Raw genomic sequence first — 18,858 nt, 5'->3', positions numbered from 1 at the left:
TCCGGGAGAGAGAGCTGTGAAAGCCAAGTGCTATTTGCTCTGTGTTCGCCCTTCCTGGGGTGGGTTTCTTTGTGTTGGTCGGCAGTGGGATGGGGAGAGACAGGGCGTTAGGGTGAGGGCACTGCAGGCTGCAGTTATATGCTTTGAGTGTGTTTTCATTTACCTCCTCCTGGACTTCCTGCCTTCTGCTCTCTGTCACCCAGAATTAGGACACAGGTCATTAAGCTTGAGGTAATGGGGCATCTTTCATTCTCACTTCTGGCACCAGCCATGGGGACCTGTGGCCACAAAGGAGCCCTGGAGTCATGTGTCCTGATGGGGCCCATCCTGGTGCTGCCTGCTGGGCTTTCAGTCTGGTCATTGTACGCCAGGCGGACTGTTAGGCAGACAAGGTTACCTCTGACACTCTGTCTGATGGTCTCACAGTGGCATCACTGAGAGCTCCTGTTTGTGGAACCCTGAGCTGGTGCATGGCAGGACAGAGCAAGAGAGTGAAAAGGAAATGATACAGTTTCTCTGCCATCAAAATCCAGAATCAGCATTTCCTCTTGAAGAAAAACAGTTGTGAGTTACTCAGAGGGCGTTAAGTGAGCCCTGCCCTGTGCTAACCACTGGGAGGGACGCAAGAGACCAAACGATGTGCTCCTGTTCTCAAGGAGTTTATACTCTGCTAAGAAGTCAGAGCTAACATACGTGAAACAGTGTGGCAGGGAGCTCTCGACCACGGGGACCTGCTCCATGCTGCTGCCCAGCAAGCCTGACTTCATTTAACCCTCCAAACAACTCTGTGAGGTTTGTAGCACTATTGTCCTATTTTACAGCATGGAAGACTGAGGCTCAGGGAGGTGAAAGGACTCTCTGAGGTCCTCAGCCAATAAATGGCAGAGAACAGAGAAGAAGAAAGCCTGCACAGGCTTCAGAGTTCACACGGAGCTTCATGCAAGAGGAGGCGTGGCTGCACCTGCCACAAGCAGGGTTTCAATGAGCCGAAGACAAAGTGGGGAAAAGCTGCGAGCGAGCGCTGTGCTCACTCCCCTTAGAAACCAATTCAACCCTTATTTCCTTGCAGAACCCGCATAGCTCTAGGTGTCCAGTCCAGCCATAAATTAGAGGACAAGCTTTGCAGGGGTGACACAGGGGTCCCAGGCCCTAACTGTCAACCAGTTGACATGCTGCCAGTTCATTCTGTCCTTTGCGCAGCACCCATTCCTCCTCTCTGTGCTAGACTCTCCTGAGGCCCTGGACGGTAGAGGAGGCTGCACGGTCCTCACCCTCGCAGTCTTGTGGGAGACCACGCCACGAACAGGGGCCGTGCCTGTGGTTAGAGCCACAGGGTCAGTTCTAAATCCCCTGTGTTCTCTTTCATGGGCACACCTGGCCTCCTTTATTTCTTTCGTTCCCTTATCTAATAAATATTTACTGAGCACCCACTATGTGTCGCGCCCTATGCCAGGCCTGGGGGATGCGGCAGGCTGTTCACAGTCTAGTAGGGAAGCCAGACGGGCAGCTGTGTCGTGAGTGACAGGAACAGAAAGTGGAATCCATCAGAGCGGCACCCAACCTCGTCTTAGGAGTGGTGGGTGTCAAGGAAGCCTTGTGCTAGGTGAAACCCATTGCCGATGCCCAGAGGATCACACGTCAGCCAAGTGAGGGGAAGAATGTTCCAGGCACAAAGGCCTAAAGGTGAAAAGGATGACGGGTGTGTTCAAGACTCGAGTATATCACGGTGAGGAGAGGGTAGCAAGACCAGATCATGCAGGACCTTGTGTGCTGGGTTTTCTCCTGAGGCAGGAGAGGCGTTGAAGGATTTTAAAGGAAAGGTGGGTCTGCCATCTCTTCCAGTGTTCTGTGGTCAGGGGTCTTCCCTCTTCCCACTTGGGTCTGAACCACAGTCAGGTGGTTCACATCCAATGAATGTGACTGGCCTCATGCTATGTTTTGAAAAGCAAAAAACAAGCCCCCAAGCTTGGATGGAGGTGTGGGGTGGGCAGGATGGTGCCTGTGAACCCCATTCACAGGGCACCCAGCACCCGCCCCTCCCCGCAACCCAGGCCCTGGCTATTCTTGGCGAGTCTCATGCTCCCTCTCTTGTCCTCGGCGGAGGCCCTGACTCGGAACAGCCAGTGTGCGGGGACAAGGAGACCTCCAGACCTGGTCCGCCTTCCTTCTCCAGCTTCTCTGAACTTCAGCATCTGCCCTGCCTTCCACCAGCTGGTACAGCCACAGTGGGTTGCTGATGCATAGCCTGGCGGGGGGTTTGGGCGTCTGAGGGAGAGCTGGAAGCCGCAATCAGTGTGGCCGTGAGCCTCCTGCCTGGCTTCCACCACCTCCAGCGCCGGACACACCACTGCCTACTTTCCTTCCCTCTGCTGACTTCAGACTGACTACCGGACTGAACAGCTCTGTTCACTTCAAAATGCCTTTCGCCTCCTACAGATGCAGCCTGCAGTTACAGTGAGCTGGCACCTCCTCCCCTGGCGCCTGGGTAGGGGAGGGGGTGAAGTTAACCAGAGGCATAAATGGCTCACTGTGCCTCCCCATGCATGGCTTCTGAAATATGTATCAGTGTTTTGCAAATGAAAAGCTCCTGCTATTGCAGTGCACGGGGGGGGGGGGGGGGGGGGGACTGCCACCCACAAGGCCAGGCAGCATTCCTTGGCCAGAGCCCGGCGGGCGGGCAGTGGGGGAGATGATCTGAGCCCTGCTTTGTTTTCAGTTGATCTGTTGTTTTGTTTGGTTTGGGGGGTATGAAAAGCTGACACGGTTGTTCACTACGGAACCCCCAGAACACAACACAATGCCTGAAACAGCGGAGACCCTCAAAAAAGAATTTCTGAATGCATATTTCTTAAAGGATGGAGGGGCAGTATTAAAACAATAGGTACCCTTATCTCTACTCCATTACAAAAAGGCTTTTCCTCTTGAAGGTGGCCTTTCTGACCTGCCTACGTGCAACTAAACTTTTCCATAACAGCATCACACTCACACATCGTTTCGTAATCTTCTGCTTTCACTTAGTGTTATTTAACAGTATTCCCTACTCCCTAACATTCAAGAGTTGAGCACTGTCATGTCCTTCTTTTTAAAATTTTTTCCCAGATCAAATCTAAGTGAGTCAGCCCACCCCATGCCAAAGTTGGAGAGAAATCTATTCTTGGTTATATTTCCCACTCCTCCACTGCCTTTAATGTCCCATCGGCCCTTATGTAGTTCAGGAAAATGGAGGCAAGTTCTCAGGTCTTCCAGCCATGAGAGCTGGGATGCCCAGCTGCCTTCCCTCCCCACCACATCCCTCTCAACTCAGGCACAGAGGTGTCTGCTGAGCCCAGAGAGATGCCAGAGCCTGTAGCATCCCAGGCCTCCCACTCTCTGGCACTGACATCCCCAGTTCCAACCATGTTTACCCCAGACCCTAATGGGGTGATTTTCAGAGAAGCCTTCAAAACACAAGCAGCTGGTGAGTCTATTCCCCCAGCCCCCACCCCTAAGGGGACCCAGAGCTCTCTGTACAAAGGCCATCCCTCCAGAAGAGGATGAGGACAATGGAAAATAACATTTTCATTCTTTAGCATCTCCATACAACAGCCAGAACAGGACAGAAGTTAATTATATTATATGCATTCTCCATGTTGCTGCATCAGCTTTGGAATGCTCCTTTTCAGATTTATGTATAGCTTGTCTCACTCCTCAAAGGAGTTCAGGCAGCTGCAAGAATAAGGACAATAAAATAGAAAAAATAAATAAATTCAAAAAATCACGACCAGGGAGAACATGCAGAAGAACAAAATGTCAATTGTCACACATTTCCTGATGGCAGAATCTCCCTGGAGTTGCTTTCCCTCATTTACTAAAACAGCTGTTCCTGTTGGATGTCTCCAGTTTACTTCGTTTCAGTGGCTCGTTGCTGTGGTTGTGGTTTTTGTTTTGCTGTGACAGACAGTGCTGCAGCTAACGCCATCTTGCTGAGGGCTTTGTGCTTCTCTTGAGTGATTATTCAGGATAAATTTCCAGGAGAGGAATTATAGGATCAGAAGTCTGAACTTCCGTGCAGCTCTAGCTACAAAGCACCAGATTGCTTTCTGAGCGAGTTGTTTATTTTATAATTTATAATCTAACTTTAGATTATAAATTTATAATCTAACTTCCAAGCCTATTCTTTAGCTGGGAGTTGCGACCCCGTGTGTGTGGGAGGGGTCTTGGCCTAGGGCAGGGGCCGAGGTGGGGTGCACAGGTACATTTTGACAGGATGGGCAGAAGAGGAACAGAAGGTGGCCCCTGCCTGAGGGAGCTCCCTGGAGGAACTGCCTTGGAGGGGAGGGACGAGGCTACCTGTCTTTACAACTTCATGGTTGGTGCTGGTCAATGGCCCAGGCCTGATGGACAGCCTCCTCTCCCTCCCTCTCCCCAGCCAGCGATGGCCATGCTGTGTCCTTTGTCCCATATCTGGGTTCCTTATGCTGTGGGAAAACCAATAATGCTTATCCTGCCCCCCGCAGTATGAGAGGGCTGTGAGGGAGGGCTGTGGCATTGAGGTGGGCACCAGGAGACCATGGAACCTTCATCAAGAAGGGCAATTAAATCACGGTCACGTGTGATATTAGTGTTGATAAAAAGCCTTGTGGTCGGAGAGGTTGGCAGTGCCCCAAGGGCTCCAGCTATATCTTCTCCATGAGACAGGGAGCCCTCCAATGGCAGGGTGCATAGATTGGGGATTCCCCAAAGATGGGCACAATATCTTTCCTATCTGCTTGGGAACCCCGTATGGGCGTGTTCCCTCTTTCCCCGTCCTATAAGGTGTCTCCTGAGAGCATAGTTCCTGTCTCCTTCCTCAGACTGGGAGCCCCCTGAGAACAGGGACCACGTGCTTCCACTCCCTTGGGGTTCCACGTCTCCAGCACACACCATGTCTGTACTAGCTGGTGCAGGACTCTTGGAGTAAGTAGACAATCAGCTTCTTGGAATGGTGTTGACAGTCTGGAATTCTTCAGAGTGTCAGACACTTCGCCATTCATTAAACAGGGGCCATGTGCACAGGCTCTGCCCTTGGCCTCTGGCTCCTGGCTCCTGGCTCCTCCTTTAATTTGGCTAATGGCAGAACCAGACTCCTTTCTGGGCTGGCCTGGAAGAGGCTCCTGGAAGGAAGGAGGAGGAGGTGGGAAGGTGGCAGCTAGGATGGGCATCTCTTACTCCAGGAGGGCTGCTCTCTCTGGAAGTTCTGGCCTGGGGTCAGGGCACTCTTGGGCACCTCACAGCTTGGACCAGAGGAGCAGGGCTAAGCTAGCAGCCCATGAGGTATAATACTCAGGTAGCACTGAGGCATCACAGAGGCCTGTTCCCTGCATTACCTGCTCTCACCTTGGAGAGAGCCAGAGTATGTGAACAAGTACAAGTTTACAAAAATCAGGTGAAGAAACCGAGACTCAGGGAAGGTGAACAATCAGCCCAAGATTCCACAGCTTAGAAATAATGGGGACTCCGCCCTTCTCTGACTTTAAGTCCAGATCTCTTTGCTCTTTGGGGTCCCTATGAAGAGCCTGAGGGCCACACCATAAACAGAATAAGGAGAGGGCCTCTGTTGCAGCAAACCAACTGTCCCACCTGGGCATGGACTGTCAGCCTTAGAGCTAAGGCAGACCCTGCTTCCAGCTGTCCTCAGTCACTAATATCTCAGTGTGAATGAGTTTGAAATCCTTCCTAAGAGCCATGGGAGACTGGGAAGGCTCTCAGCCTCAGAGTGAGCCTGGCTTGTGGGGATTCAAGGACCAGGGGCAGAGGAAGGAGTAGCAACTTTGTGCCCCCAGAAACACGTGCTGCTGGGGCTTCCCTGGTGGCACAGTGGTTGAGAGTCCGCCTGCTGATGCAGGGGATGCGGGTTCGTGCCCTGGTCTGGGAAGATCCCACATGCCACGGAGCAGCTGGGCCCGTGAGCTATGGCCGCTGAGCCTGCACGTCCGGAGCCTGTGCTCCGCAATGGGAGAGGCCACAACAGTGAGAGGCCCGCGTACCGCAAAAAAAAAAAAAAAAAAAAGAAAGAAACACGTGCTGCTGACCTCATGGTTGACCACAGGCCGCCAGCTCTCCCATCCCTTCCCCTGCCACTTTCTCACAGGGCTTTCTTCACACTGTCCACATGGAGCAGAGTAAGAGCACTTCAACCTTTATTTAAAGGCTTAAGTCTCAGAGATGGAGATCAGCGTCCTGAGGGACACACGTTAGGAGCTGGAGGTGCCACAGAGCTGGAGTTCTGCCCAGCTCCACCCCGCAGGCTGGGGAAAGGACCCCAGAGGCTGCCCTGCCTTCAGACCAACCTGGGCAGCTTCACTTCCAGCCGTCTCCTTCCTCCCACCAAACCCCCCCTGTGCTTCCTCCGCAGTTTTCATGAATACAGCCATCCCCATCGCAGCCGTCCTCATCGTAAGTGGATCCTTTCTTCGTCTCCCGGTGGGAGTTGGTTGGGCGGGGTGGGGAAGGCTGTCGGCATGAGAGGCGCCCAGGGTTTGGCCTTTCTGCACAGGGGCTTCGGAAGATGGGCTCAGCAGCGGGACTGAGAATAGGGTGCTGGATGGAGAGTCCGTATATGCAGCCGGTCCCTCCTCCACTGCCCCACTCCCGGCAGACAGGACCTCCGCCCCCCGGCCTGGAAGACCTGACACTTAGTCTCTAGAGCAATTAAACTTTCTTTAAAAAAAAAAAAAAAAAAAAACTGCTATCAAACTTCTTCATTATAAAAGTGAAACATGATTTTGTAGAAATTTTGGGAAATACAGAAGGGAAAGGGCAAAGAGAACTTAAATCACCCATAATCCCACTGGCAACAAATTTAATGTGTTTTTCTCCAGTCTTTTTTTGATTCACAGAATACGGCATTTTTACAAAATTAGGATTGTGCTTCCTATGCAGGTGTGTAAACTGCTTTTTAAAATTTAAGAATATGACATGAAGAATTCTCCATGCCATTAAATACGGCAATGGTGGTTTTCTAAAGCAATTTTGACCAAAGCTGAATAGGAGCTAAACAGTGGGGGCCGGCAGTGCGCCCCTCAGAAAGGCCCCACGCCCACAGCCCCTCACCCAGGGCTCCCATCCCTGGCTGCTGTGACTTTCCCCCGGGGCCGGCGTCCCTGAACTGTGGCGAGCTTACGGCCTGTCAGTCACGCTTGGGAATTCACTTTCAACGTGATTTATTGACTTCGTTCCTGGCCTGGTTCCCTGGGGAACTCTGGGTAGCAGAGGCCACGGAGCCTAGCCAGGTACCCGGAGACTGGGGGGCAGGCGGCAGGCGAAGAGGTGGTTTTGTGATGGTCGTCTTTACGTTTCCGACGGAGGACTACAGTCCGAGAGGGGGCACAGCTGACCTACCCTGAGGGCTCCTCCCTGGTCGTTCCTGCAATGAAGGAGGCAGGGCAGGGAGGGACGGTTCCATGAGATGGCCGTGAGGATGGTGGTGTCTCCAACCCAAAGGTCCCCTAGGTCCCCTGCTTCCCGCCTCTCATTTCCTTCCCAGGGCTGAGGGCTGCCAGTGTGGGAGGAGCCCACACTCTGAGTCACGCTCTGCTCTGTCGCATCTGTGCCTCTGTCTGCAGACCTTCGTGGGCCACGTCAGCTTCTTCAAAGAGGCCGACTTCTCCCCCTCGGTAGCCTTTGCCTCCCTCTCCCTCTTCCACATCCTGGTGACGCCACTGTTCCTGCTGTCCAGTGTGGTCCGGTCCACAGTCAAAGCTCTGGTCAGGTGAGAGGAGGGTCCAGCAAGGGCAGTGGTCAGGCTGCTCACGTGTCGGCCCCAGGGCTCACTCTGGTCACTGCTACAACCACAGCTGTTTGGTCCCAGGACATGCCTGCCCGTTGATCTGGGCTTCACTGAAGCTGGTTGTGGTTGGTCAGAGGGACATGGGCCAGCTTCCCTCCCTCTAGTCCCTGAGAAGGACTAGCCAACGTGCTTACGTCCTTCAAGGAGAGTGTCACCTCCGAGAGAACTCCATAAAAAGAAAAAGTCAGGGCTTCCCTGGTGGCACAGAGGTTGGGAGTCTGCCTGCCGATGCAGGGGACGCGGGTTTGTGCCCCGGTCCGGGAGGATCCCACATGCCGCGGAGCGACTGGACCCGTGAGCCATGGCCGCTGAGCCTGCGCACCCGGAGCCTGTGCTCCGCAGCAGGAGAGGCCACAACAGTGAGAGGCCCGCGTACCGCAAAAAAAAAAAAAAGAAAAGAAAAATACAACGTTGAGCCAAATTTGGTATAACCTCATCAATTCTAACCATTGGTCCTAGTTCTGCCTTACGGGGCCCCACAGAATGAGCGCCATCCCTCCCCCACGTGACAGCCCCTAAGATTTCAGAAGGTATCCCCAAAATCTTGGTCTTCCCCAAGCTGAGCATCCCCTGTTCTCTCCACGGGTCTCAGCGCCTTCACAGCCCCGCTCAGTGGAGCAGCTTCCTCCAGGTGCCCGTACACCCTGTCCTCAGTTGGCTCACACTCTGGGAGGCCCCACCTCTGGGCTCTAGAGCCCAGTGGTGACTCTGCCCCTCTCCCAGAGGCATTGCCTTCTTGGGAGTGAAAGCCTGAAGGTAGAAGGCTGAGGCTCTGGCTAGAGAATGCCACAGCTGGAGTGCGAAGATCTCCTTAGGCCTTTGAAACAGCTTCTTGAAAGCAAGGGCCAGTCGTGCCACTGGGGAGAGCTGGCTATGTCCTTTCTCATCACCAATGGGACCAGACAGTAACAAATGTCCTCTGTACCCAAGCCCCTCCAGCCTTGAGGGAAGTGACACCCCTGTCTCGAGGACGCTGGCAAGTCCGAGGCAGCTGGCAGGGAGGGGTAGCTGTTGGAATGAAGTAGCTGATGGAAGGAGGGTCAAGGATGGAAGGAGTCATAACGCAGTAGACCCCTTCTACTGACTATCTGACTAGGGCGTAGCCGGCTGGAAAGGGATTAGCTCCCATTTCCAGGGTCGGCTATGCTGACTCACTTTTGTTGGCCGTGGCGTTGTGAGTTCTAATGATCAGCCCTCCTCCCCCACCCACACCCCAGCCTGTGATTCTGTGTAGAACCCACAGATTCAAGGATGCTACACCTATGGGAAATCCCTTGCCTGAGTCAGAAGTATTTCTATGTAAACCGTTCTCATGTCACCATCATCAGGATAGCTAAGGCCTTTTTATTTTTTTATTTTTATTTTTTTATTTTTTGGCAGTACGCGGGCCTCTCACTGCTGTGGCCTCTCCCGCTGCGGAGCACAGGCTCCGGACGCACAGGCTCAGTGGCCATGGCTCACGGGCCCAGCCGCTCTGCGGCATGTGTGATCCTCCCGGGCCGGGGCACGAACCCGCGCCCCCTGCATTGGCAGGCGGACTCCCAACCACTGCGCCACCAGGGAAGCCCACTAAGGCCTTTTTAAAGAGGGAGACCAGACTCTGGGCTGAAAGTGGGAACAGGACACAGCCTGAAGGTTGCCCCCAAGGCCAGCTCCTCCCCTCCCCCACAGCCCCTGCCAAGTCGTGTTGGAACAAGGACAGAGGTGGAAGCGGGGGAGGCTGGCTGTCTGCTCCTGCTGTGGGGAGGGGGTGTCATGCCCAGAACAGAAACAGGGGTAGGGGTGGCCCCAGACTGTTGGACATTTAAGCAAAAGGTGGGAGAGGGGTACACGAACAATTCTCAAGATTCCCCAGGCATCTTGCCCACCCCCAGGGATAAGAGAGAATGAATCAAAAGAGTGAAGCTTCTGGAACCTCCTCTGAGTCCATAAGGAAATCCCAGGGGTGGAGAATAGCCTTTTCCTCCATGAGTTGGGAATAATACCTCTTCCACACCTCCCCCAGCAAGATCAAATTATATTATGGGGATTAAATTATGTGCTTATGAAGTGTTTAACAGTGTTTCATGTATATTATGTGATCAAAAAATATCAGTTGTGGTTGATAGCCAATCCTAATCCTAACTAACCTAAAAGTAACTGATAAAGCCCAACATCCTTCAGTCTAATAACTCAAGACTAATCAACTTTAACACTAACCCTACAACTAGCCAATCCCACCTGATCCACGCCCTAACCTACTCCATCTGACTAGTCGACCCTAACCAACCTTGGTAACACCTATCGCCCCCCATGGGATGCCCCCTATCTGTTCCCTCCAGTGTGGGCTTTTTCAGGGCCACACCTAGAACCTGGCATCTTCTCAGAGCTGCTCTCTCAGGCCTCGCCCTCCTCCCTCTCCCCTCCCCTCTGCCCTGGGCAGGGTGAGGGGTGTCTGCACTTCCTCTGCAGCGTGCAGAAGCTGAGCGAGTTCCTGTCCAGCGCAGAGATCTGCGAGGAGCAGCGTGCTCCCCGGGAGCCCGAGCCCCGGGGCCAGGCCAGCAAGTACCAGGCGGTGGTGAGTGCCCAGCATCCCCTTGCCACATACCCCCCCCCAACACAGTGTTTTTCTCTAATGCCTGCAGCTCGTGCCCTGCTGGTCCTGCCTCAGCCTTTCCTCACTCGGGGGGAGCTCCCTTCCCTGCACAGCTCCCAGCCCCTGGGCCCTCACCTCCTCCTAACCATCCCCAGCCCCTCAAGGTTGTGAATCGCAAGCGTCCAGCCTGGGAGGATTGTCGGGGCCTCATGGGCCCGCTGCAGAGCCTGACCCCGAGTGCAGATGGGGATGCTGACAACTGCTGTGTCCAGGTGAGTCTGAGACCCTGCACCCCGACTCTCACCACCCAGCGCCAACTCCAGGAGGAAACACTAAATCTGAAGTGCCAGAGACCTGTGTGCTGAGCTCTCTGCCCTGGAGGTCACCCTGGCTGCCTGTAGAGTCCATAGGAGTCCTGAGACCAGGGACAATGCTTCCATCTCCACAAAGTGGGGGGACCTGTAGCAGTCCTCTGGGGAGGGTGCCTCAGGTAGAGAGGTCTGCATGAGAAGGCCATTCCCCCACTTCCCTGCCTTGGAAGCGATCTGGGGACTGGAATCAGTGTTTTCTGGCTTTCATGGGGGAGGGGAGGCAACCGACTATTCACACTGAGACCCCAGCTGCCTTTCTGTTCTCTTCCGGGGCTGGGGTACCGCCAACGAAGATCATTGGAGGCTTCTTCACGTGGACCCCCGATGGAATCCCCACACTGTCCAACATCACCATCTGCATCCCCCGAGGTATGGCCCAGCTCACCCCTCTATCATGGTCTGGGGGTGTCCCCCTTGGAGTCGTGTTTGAAGTGCTCCCTCCCCACGCCCCCCCGAGTGACATGGGGAGAAAGAGAAAAATCAGGATTGATTGAGTACCTGCTCTATGTGCACTCTTGGTGGGTGCTCTAGGGTATGAAGGCTAAAGAGGGGGTGGGCTACTTCCCCGAGGAGTCCACGTGCTAGGCAGCAGTGCAGCAGCCAGGACAGGGCAAGACAGCGGGGCCTTGATGTCAAACCATCTGTTGCAGACAGAATGGGTGCTTCACAAAAGGAAAAGCAATCCCCAGTAGCCAGGGAAGTCGTAGTGGAAGAGGCGGGGATTCTGAGAATGAGCAGGGTGCCTGGGGCCACGAGGCAGCGTGGACATTCTGCAGGGGAGGCAGCAGGAGCAAAGCATGGACGTGGGAAGGCAAGGGCGCCCTTTGTTGGGACTGGGAGGCGCTGGGCTCACACTTGAGAGCGCTGGAAGGAGAAGCAGGTGCTTAGGAAGGGGCCGGGGTTGGGGGGCGGGATAAGCAGTAGGAAGGAGGAAGGACCTGGGGAGCCAGAGGTAGGATGTAGGTTTCCGGAAGGAAAGGCTCAAAGGACTCCCTGGGGATTCTAGGTAGGAGGAAAGCAAATGGGGGCCCCAGGATTGGGTATATCTGTCTGTCTGTCTTTCCGGGTGGTGGTTGTTCAGACTCCCTCCTGGCCCCAGTCCCATCTGCCGCCCTCCCTCCCTGCAGGCCAGCTGACCATGATCGTGGGGCAGGTGGGCTGTGGCAAGTCCTCGCTCCTCCTAGCCACCCTGGGGGAGATGCAGAAGGTCTCGGGGGGCGTCTTCTGGAACAGGTACTACATGCATCCTCCGGGCTCAGTTAGTGGGGAAAGACAGTGGGCAGGCGGAAGGCCTCTTTTCAACCGTCCTTCTCAGTGGAGGACGCATCATGCATTTACTGAGTGTGTTCAGCGAGTACTCAGTGAAAGCACTGCATTGTTATTCTCATTACCATCATTAGTATTAAGCCCTCACTATGTGCCAGGTACTTTGCTCTGTCCCCTGCACACACTATGTCATTTAATCCTTATGAAAACCAGCAAGGTAAGTAGTGTTAACAGATCTCGTTCTATAGAGCAGGGCCAAACTCTTTGCCCTCATTCACCCAGCTGATAAGTGGCAGAGCTGGAATTCGAACGCCGTTCTGTTTGACTCCAAATTCCGCGTTCACTCAGCCGCACTGCCTCCCAGTGTGAGGGACCGTAACACAAACATTGGTTTCTGGTTTGGTCATCAGCAAAGTTGATACAGACCATTCAGTGGGTATTTCAAGGAGCCAGAGATAAACCAGACAAATGTGGTTTCTGGGCAAAGATCACTATCCTAATGAAAGAGCCAGAACCCTAGGCTGAGTCAATCATGAATCTATTATTTATACCCACCTACTTCCAAAAAGCACTTGAAACGAGTTGATTAAAGATACATATAAAATAAAGCCTTTTTTAAGAGCCAGAAAAGAAGAGCCAAGAAATGAAGAGGGTGGAAAAGGTGTTCAGAAACCTGGACAGAACACGACTACTGCAGTCATCACACAACGTGGCTTGGAGCCTAGCGACACTCATCCCCAACACCTCCCCGTCCCCAGTATCCAAGAATCCAAGAGAAAGAGGGATCCGACTGAGGTTTCAGGAATGAAAGTCACAGCCAGTTCAGCAGAGGGCAAGATGTCAGGTTTTTTCATAAGCTTGAGTGCAGACTGAGCAGAGAGAAAGACCTTGGGACCAGTGTCTGAACACCTGTATGTACCCCCATTTCCTGTTTTTCCAAAATGTCCCTGAATGGTTCACCCAACACATCTGGCAAGTTTCCCTCCTCAACGGGGCTGTGGGCTGGCAAACAAGCCCCTTGGGTTTCCCATGACCTTAGTCTCTGGAACCTTGACTCCACTGGGGATGTGGTATGTCTGGGACAGTGGGTCTCTGCATCCATTCCCCATCTTATTCGGGTGTTTCTCAACACAGCCTGACTGGAAAGGTCCAAGCATTGCGTTGCCAGGCCCTTGTACCAACTGCCCCTCAGGGCTTTGGAGGGAGGAGCCCTTGTCCGTTGACTGCCTGTGTGTGTCTGTGATGGGAAGACAGGAGCCCCCAGTGAACTGTGAGCTGAAGAAAGCAACTGATCATTTATTGGGCACCTGCTATGGGCAGGCCCTTTGCTAAGTGCACTGCAAGCACGATCTCATTGAAGCTTCCCGCTGGGTGTTATCGCCCCATTTCACAGAAGTAAGAACTGAGGACAGAGAGGCTGGGTGACTTACTGGTCAGCATGCAGACCAGGGTCCCAAGCCTGGGCTCTTTCCATCAAGCCTGGCCGCTGCCTTGGGCTGGGGTCCCTTGGGTCCTAGTTCCAGGGATTATTCTCCAAATTCCATGTGGAGGGCAAACTGGATCCAGGCCCTCTCTCAGGGCAGGCCTTTCCTAGATGGGATTACAGAGCCCAGAGACTGGGGCTGCCCCTAGATTCCCCTGTCTGTGTCCCACTCAGCCTGAATCAGACCCCCTCTGAGCGTGTTCCCTTTGCCCCGCTTCCTTCATCTCCTCCCCACCCCCTTCACCCTCAGGTGCCGTCGCACCAGTGTCAGCACCTCTCTGGCCTCTGCAGAGGCAGCTCAGCCTCAGCCCCCACCTCCTCTCCAAGGTGTGCCGACCCTCAGGGTCTGCCTGCTGCCTCTTCTCTCTTAGGAAACCTCTGCCCCAGCCCCAGGGGGTACAGGGGCCTCTCCAGGGTGCTGGAGCACCTCTTGTGTGCCAGATACTGTGTAAGGCACTTTATTTACTTCATTGTCTCGGTCAGCCTTCACCAAACTCTGTGAAGTAGGCATTATCATTATCCCCATTTAACAGATGAGGAAACTGAGGTGAAGCAAGTTGCCCAAGGCCACCCAGCCCTTAAGTGGTAGAAGTGGGATGGGCCCCTAAGTGCTCAAGTGCATGGGCTTTCCACTGTGTGCTGAGAGAGAAGGGGCTTGAGAGCAACATGAAGAAATAGCTAGCCTGACCACTCTGAAGGCCAGCAGCCTCCATGGCTGTGATACCCCGCCGCCCCACCTCAGCAGAACCATCGCAACACAGCTCACAGCTCTGTCTGCGTTGACACTCACTCTCCTCGACTGGCAGCTGGGGCCCCACATCCTGGCTCTGTTCCAGGCTCAGCGAGGGGGTGGTGGTGAAAGGATCTTTTTGCTCCAGGATCCACTTTGCCCTCCTCCACAGCACAGCTTCCCTCCCAAGCATAGCGAGCGCATCAGGGTAGCCTGCAGCCAACCCCGGGACGTTGTGAGAATTTGTTCATGACTCAACTCATATTCTGGCTTCTCTACATTGAAGTATCCGCTCACCCATATTTACTGAGCACCTACTGTGTGCCAGACCCCGAGCACAGCAATAGGAAGGCAAAGATGGTGAAGACGTGGCCGCTGCTTCCAAGGGAGGAGAACGGAGATCAGTGCCACCATCGAGCACAGAGGAACAGTGAACTCTGTGGTCAAGGAAAGAAGGCTCCCATGGACATGGTATCTGAGCCTTGAAGGATGAGCGTGGTTTCATCAGATGGAAGAGGCCGGGGTGGGAGAGGAAGGTGTTCCAGGCAAGGGTATCGGCGTGGGCAAAGGCGTGATCATGTAAGAGGGTGTGGTTCTGGTGCCGGAGCAGTGGGTGTTAGGGATGCTGGTGAAGGACAGGACTAAAGAAGTGGGCTGGGCTGAGGTCAGACACCCTGTATACCTAGTCTGGGAAACAAGATTTAGCCTGAAGGCTGTAGGAGAAACGTGTTGGTGATACAGGATGAGGGATCGGGGAGAGAGAGACTGCAGGAAGGGAGACCAGTCAGGAGTTCGTTACAGTGGATGGGAGAAGGAGGCTGGTCATACCTGGCTCAGTTGGCTTCATCTGCTGTTTGTCTCTCAAAATCCTGGACACGTACACAGCTCTGCCTGGCCCACCTACCCTGGGCAATGAGTTAAGTGTGGGGACTGTGTGTTGAGGGCCCCCCTCCGTTACTTGCAGAAGCTCCATGCCTCAGACCCTGGGCTGCAGGGCTGCAGGGCAACGATGCGCTTGCCAAGTGAGCCAAGAGCAAAATAGCATTTGACCCAGCAGCCCCTCCTGCGGGCCTGCCTGTCCGCAGCCAGAGAGGGGGGTGATGCCAAGCTGCTCCAGTGTTTTTCATCCATACCAGGGCCAAGACCTGGTGACCAGGCAGCCAGAAAGAGTTCCAGGAAGTACAAGGCAGGGATTTGGGGGATTAGGAGGGTCACAACAGAGAATGCTTTGGGGAGATTGCTTTGTGTGTACAACCATTCATTTATTCCTTCCTTGAAAAAAATGAGCAGTATTGCTGAGCGGATAGGAGCAAAAGTTCTGGAGGCAGGCTGTCTGGGTTCAAATCTGGACTCTGTGCTTTGGGAAATTCTGTGACCCTTCTGTACCAGTTTTCCCTTATTACCCGTGGAGTTAACGTGAGGCTTAACCTGGCATGTAGCAAATGCCCTATAAATATTATTATAAATATTATTCTTTGACGATGTACTTCTATTCCAGGAACAAAATTCCCTTGTGGCTCTTTAATTATACTCCAGCCTGTCTCCAGGAGAGACTGTAGTGAGCTCCTTGGGGATGAAGATCATATCTTGTTTGTCTCTCTGTATCCACAGCGCCTTTGCTAAATGAATGCATTTGCTAAATGAATGAACCAGGAACAACTTATGACCTTTAGGAGACTGTCATTAAATGCGTCTTTACCTCTCTCTCCTTTCCATATGCATTTGCCCAAGCTGTTTCCCTCACCCAGACCTCCACCACCCAACTTCTCCACCAGCATTTGGAATGTGCAAATCCTATTCGTGCATGCCTCACACCGTATGCTGGAGCATGTCTCCCCCATGACACTGAGCTCCTTGGAGACGGGGCTGGAGGGCTATTCCATGCCATGCCCCAGGTGCCCCCCAACAGGATGTGTATTTTGTGAACCACTCTGTGTAAGCTACAAAGGAGAAGACCTGGCCCCTGCCCTCAGGGGGCTCACCAGTTCTGGGTGGACAGAGGCCTAGGATGGGCATGGGGGCTTCAGGGGTGAGGCCCTACATTCTAGGCTGGAGAGTTACTGCAGCAGCCTTGAGTGGATCCTGCACATCGGTTGTTGCCCGGCTCCAGGTCTCTGGGAGAACCCAGGTCTCCTGCGGTTCCCAAATACTCACTTTACTGATAGTCACCTGCGCCTGCCTGGCTCTCTGCTTCGATGCACTGTTAACCTAGGAATTTGCAAACTTTCTCCTTAATCTTTAAGAGGAAAACATTCTGCTAAACACTCAAAATTAGCAGATATATTCAAGTGAAATTCTTTCCCTGGAAATAAAGAGTAGGGCCATTAATGTCCCCAGTAGATTGATTTTAAACATCCCTGAGGAGACAGCAAGAAAGCAGGGATCCGAGGAAAGCGTTGAGGCACCTCCCCACGAGGAACTGCAAACTGGCCTCTCTGGAGCTCCCTGATGCCCCTGCCACCCACAGAGGTGTGCGCCCCGGGCCCTACTTGTTCTGAGCCTGCCTCAGGACATTGTTGCCTTGTGGTAGTGGGTGTGAAGGCTGCCTCCTGAGACCCCCGATTCCCCAGGGTGAAAAATGGGCTTGTCTCAGGACGACTCTGTGATCCATCTGTTCACACAGTTCCTTGGAGCCTTTGGGGAGTTGGGTCAGGGGCTCAAGGGCACCCCAGGTTTCCCGCAGGAGGCAGGTGTGGTGAGATGGTGGGCAGACAGCAGGGGCACCACGTGGACATGACGAGCCCGACTTGGGAGCTAGATAGTCTCTGGTTGTGGTCCTGACTCTGCCACTCGATAGCTGTGTGACCTTGGGCAGGTTACTTCACCTCTCTGCGTCTTAGTTTCCTCATCTGAACAATAAGAAAAACCCTTTCCTCCCTCAGAGATATGGCATTAGGACCCAATGACATCAATTGGGAAGGGCACTGTGCATGAAAGGTAACATTTCAGGGCAGCAGCAAGCCCCTCTGGGGCAGGATGAATGGACCCTGGAGACCCGTAAGTCCTAACTTCCCCTTCCAACCTCAATTTCCACCGCTTTCCTTTTTATTTATTGTTGGGGTCTTAAATGAATGTTGGGGCCATTGGACTCCTCCTCTGCCTGTGCCTTTGAAACCAAGCACTGAGCTGAAAGGATGATCTCCCGTCCATCCCATCCCTCATTCTCGAACCCCACCCAGGTCCTTCCCTCCAACCAGCTATGAGCCAGGTTGGTAATACATTCTCCCAGAGTCATGGTGAGGTTCCTACCATTAGCCCAATTTTATAGATAAGGAAACAGGCTCCCCTAAGGAAAGGGACTTGCCTAAGATTTCACAACCAGTGAGGAGAGAAGCCCATGGGATACAAACTTTAGAGCCCATGTTCTTTCCACTTCTCACACTGCCTGCACTCGTGCAGGCTCCTCCTCCAGCCTAGAATTCCCTCCCTCCACCTCCACTGTCTCCATCCTTCCCGCTTCGTGGTTCCGTTCACCTGTAACTTCTATGAGCCCTTCCTCACTTTCTCAGACTTCTTCCTCCTCCAAGCTACTTGTAAAAAGTACATTTTTCTCTGACTCTAAAAGAATGTACATTAAATGAGAAAAGATACGCAAGTATAAAGAAGATTAAAAACCACCTAATATCCCACCACCCAGAAGTTTCCAGTCTTTTCTCTGCATATTTGCATATGTGTTTGTGTGTACTTTCCCTCAAAATTTCTATAGGACTTTCTTGCTCCTACTTTTCTTTTGGCCCTTATAGCTTTCTGACTTCTGTACCTGTCTGATTCACTCTGCCAGACCATGAGCCCTTTGAGGGCAGGCTCTCTGCAGTGATTCAGGTTGTCATGCACACAGGCACCCAGCTCAGAGCTGATTGCAGGGAAGGAGGTGGGTCAGAGAAAAGGAGAGATCATCTTCTTAACTCACTGCTTGGTCCCAAAAGTGCAGGCAGAAGAGGAACACTCATTTAAGAGCCCAGCAATCAATGAGAGGAAGTGTGCGCCACACATACCATTTTTTACTTTTCAGGTTAAGACATACACACACAATGAGGATGCTCATTCTAGGAAGGCTGGAACTACACTGGAAAGAGGAGAAGATGAACCTGGATTCACATCCCAGCTTCCCCTCTTCCTAGCTCTGTACCATTGGGCACATCAGGCAAACTCTAAGCCTCAGCGTTTCCATCTGTAAGATGGGGATACTAACATCTTTTTATAGAGTTGTTGTGAGGATGAAGTGATGAATACAAACAACTTCACACAGTGCCTGGCATGAGGATGGCCCGCATTGAGTGCTAGCCCCCCTCCCTTCCTTCCTCCCAAACGATTAAAATGTCTGTTACCAACCTCCATTTATTACAGACCTGTCATGTGCTAAGCACTGTGGGAGCTGAAAAGGATGCTCTTCCTTCCTTAAAATCCCACTGGGGATAAAAGACTTACACAGGAGCTGATTAGAGAAGAAGGTAGTTCATTATAAGGGCTAAATGAACAGCCCAGATAATGATGCAACCTGAGTTAGAGCTGAGGGAGTTCGGTGTGTGCTGGGGTCCTCAGGAGGCCACAGATGTGCTTCCCTCCAGAAAAATAACAGCCTTTGCAACTCTAGAAGCAGTCAAGGCAGAAGACTGCAGCAATGAG

At 53.1% G+C, this 18,858-nt stretch overlaps 1 protein-coding gene across 8 annotated transcripts in view; it reads left to right on the top strand.

Annotated features, from left to right (window-relative positions):
- The window catches only part of ABCC8 (ATP binding cassette subfamily C member 8), a gene marked incomplete at both ends in the record, with an annotated part of 76,350 nt that overhangs the window by 33,829 nt on the left and 23,663 nt on the right, over positions 1 to 18,858 (top strand). For 7 of the 8 annotated variants that reach the window (XM_082628653.1, XM_082628652.1, XM_082628651.1 and 4 more), the window contains 6 exons: positions 6,374 to 6,414; positions 7,584 to 7,729; positions 10,259 to 10,364; positions 10,538 to 10,654; positions 11,047 to 11,122; positions 11,881 to 11,986. In XM_082628653.1, coding sequence (XP_082484779.1) covers positions 6,374 to 6,414; positions 7,584 to 7,729; positions 10,259 to 10,364; positions 10,538 to 10,654; positions 11,047 to 11,122; positions 11,881 to 11,986 — 592 coding nt within the window. Of the gene's footprint in view, positions 1 to 6,373; positions 6,442 to 7,583; positions 7,730 to 10,258; positions 10,365 to 10,537; positions 10,655 to 11,046; positions 11,123 to 11,880; positions 11,987 to 18,858 lie in introns of all 8 variants that reach the window. The other variant, XM_082628647.1, reaches the window with a different exon arrangement.

Source organism: Mesoplodon mirus, assembly GCF_964341445.2.
Source record: "Mesoplodon mirus genome assembly, chromosome: 7".
Taxonomy (NCBI): Eukaryota; Metazoa; Chordata; class Mammalia; order Artiodactyla; family Ziphiidae; genus Mesoplodon; species Mesoplodon mirus.
This window is presented reverse-complemented; position numbering and strand designations above follow the sequence as displayed.